Source organism: Mixophyes fleayi, chromosome 1 (genome assembly GCF_038048845.1).
Source record: "Mixophyes fleayi isolate aMixFle1 chromosome 1, aMixFle1.hap1, whole genome shotgun sequence".
In the NCBI taxonomy this organism is placed as follows: Eukaryota; Metazoa; Chordata; class Amphibia; order Anura; family Limnodynastidae; genus Mixophyes; species Mixophyes fleayi.
Genome location: NC_134402.1, coordinates 209,635,929 through 209,638,379, shown reverse-complemented (window position 1 = coordinate 209,638,379; position 2,451 = coordinate 209,635,929). Strand labels below are relative to the sequence as shown.

The following is a 2,451-nucleotide window of genomic DNA, read 5'->3' as shown; positions in this document are numbered from 1 at the left end:
ACCTTGTATTGTTCATTGTCCTGGATTTAGGGAGCATTGAATGAGTGCATGTGTGTAATGCCAAACGTCAACATTCAAATCAGCAGTCCAACAAGCTGGGAATTATCAACAAGTTTTTCTATGTTGAATATAATCTTGTGAACTTAAATAGCATATTATATCTACAAATAAACTTGCATAACTGAGATACAATACAATCAACATCAGTCATTATTTAAATTCACCTCATGTTAGAGAAAGTCTAAGTAAGAGTAAGATCCCCCATTGACTGTTGAAATAAGAGTTAATTTGTGCCAGTGTGGGTGTTACTGAGGATCATACACAGTCACGTAGTACTATATTAGACCAGGGTCATATAACCTTTATTGGTCTGAGGGCCGTATTCAAAGATAGAACTCATTTGAAGGGGCAGCAAGAAAATTTAAACCAATATAAAATGTGAAATACATAACATTTACTACAAAAAATGGAACCTGTTTGCAATAATGCCATACCTCACTTATGCCATATCTCTAAACAGTGCTAAAAAGTCCCCATGTTGACAGAAAGGTGTGCTCCACCACAAAGTGACAAAGGCCCACCACAGAAGGCAAGGTCATCCCATGTAGTGAGTGTGCTCCCATCACATATGGAGGGAGCAAACCATGCCCCTTACACTGCAACAAATGTCTTCCCCTTTCCTAACCTCTGTTGCAACACATTCTTCCCTCTCTCCCTGCCCCCCATAGCAACGCGTTCTTCCATTTCTCTCCATAGCAAAACATTCCCCACAGCAATGCCCCCATCCTCCTAGAATCATTACTGGCCACACATGTAAGTGCTGTATGAAGACCACTGAAAGCAAACCTCCTGCTTCAGATCACTGAAACAAGCTTACTTGAAGTCCTTCATTAAGGTACATAATGAAAGAGAAACACTTGCACACAGTTAGTAAAATCAAATCGAAATACAATTTGGAGACCTTCAGCATTGTCACTATATGCATCAGCAGCAACCCTGATCCATAGGAAGAGGTCAGGGGTACCAGCAAGAGGGTACTCTAGCAACCCAGAAGGAATGCAGTTCTGGATGCCGTGAAGGAGTCCAGTGGGTGGCAGGAGCTTAAACCTCCCTTCTGCTCCACTGGAGGTTTCTGTCCTCCCTGAGCTCGCCTTAAGACTCCTGCGTTACGGTTTGACAGGTGTACCGCCCCAGTCAAACTCCCCACCTGCCACTGTCCTCGGACAACTTTTCTGACACCTCCTGCTTAAAACCCAAAAAATCAGAAGGATCGTGAGGCCCCGCTTTCACGGTCTGTATTCATACTGAAAATCAAGATCAAGCGAGCTTTTGCCCTTCTGCTCCACATTAGGTGATCCTGAATGTAAGATTTAGTATCCTTCTATATTCATAACATTAACAATAATAGTAAGTGAAACGTGGACAACATTTATTTTGTGTTAAAAAAAGAAAGTAATATTTACCAACCAAATCTATCATGAACAGGAATTTCATGCTATTTTTTTTTTTTTCTCTGTCTTCTTTTAAACAGGAAGATTGAGATGGAGAATTATCATGTCCAGATTATATAAATGTGGAAAGTAGAGAGATTCCATATATTGAAAAACACTGGTGAACATATTGTGATGTCAAACGAAAATAAGCAATAATCTTAAATCAATATTTAAAATTGCTTTTCTGAAACATCTCTCAGACTTTACACATCAATGGCATAATTACCTTTACCTTTCACATGAAAAAACAAGTACCATTCACTCTTCGCGAGTAAATCTTAAATAGGGCACTCAAAGTCAGGCATTTCCTGGCAGTTGAATCTAACCAATATGGCAGCAAATGGTACTCTCACTGAAAGAGAGAATGTTATATTGTTTCAGTGTTTCTTGTAGAATACAGGTCAACTCTGAGTTTCAACTTCTTCACTGACATGCTGCAAATAGGGAAAAACAGATTTAAATTCATCAAATAGTCTCTCCAGTATCAGAGGATCTGTTCAGAAGCAGATGAGGACATGTCTAAAAGTCTCCAGGCTGCATAAGGGTTAAGTTCATCCTGATCTCTGCAGAGTGCCCACACATACAGCATCCGCAAAACCTTATCCTGCAAGAGAAAAACAGCATTAAAAGGGCAGTAAGAAAATCCGGTCAGTAAGTATTTACAGGCTGAGGCAATATATGCATAACAGACTCGCTAAGACACTTTTGGTGAGATAATAAAGTCATCACTTTTACTTTTTACACATACGGTTTTGCTGCATATTCTTGTCCATTATTAATTTTCTTGGTGTGAAGGTAACTGTGGCTGGATCACTTATAAATAACTTATTTTAATAATATTTTTAAATTATTAGCACAGTGTTCCCATTTATATTGTTTCAAATGTACTGATTCTTGATACTGTGTATTGGAAATTTACTTATTTTATTATACCCTGTGGCTTTTTGTATAAAAAAAT

General features: G+C 38.5%; 1 protein-coding gene across 1 annotated transcript in view; it reads right to left on the bottom strand.

Annotated features, from left to right (window-relative positions):
- Window positions 1-1,408: 1,408 nt before the first annotated feature.
- TIMM44 (translocase of inner mitochondrial membrane 44) overlaps window positions 1,409-2,451 on the bottom strand; it is a 102,069-nt gene continuing 101,026 nt past the window's right edge. Inside the window, exon 10 of the mRNA XM_075202561.1 lies at window positions 1,409-2,097. Coding sequence (XP_075058662.1) covers window positions 1,978-2,097 — 120 coding nt within the window. The 3' untranslated portion in view covers window positions 1,409-1,977. The remainder of the gene's footprint in view (window positions 2,098-2,451) is intronic.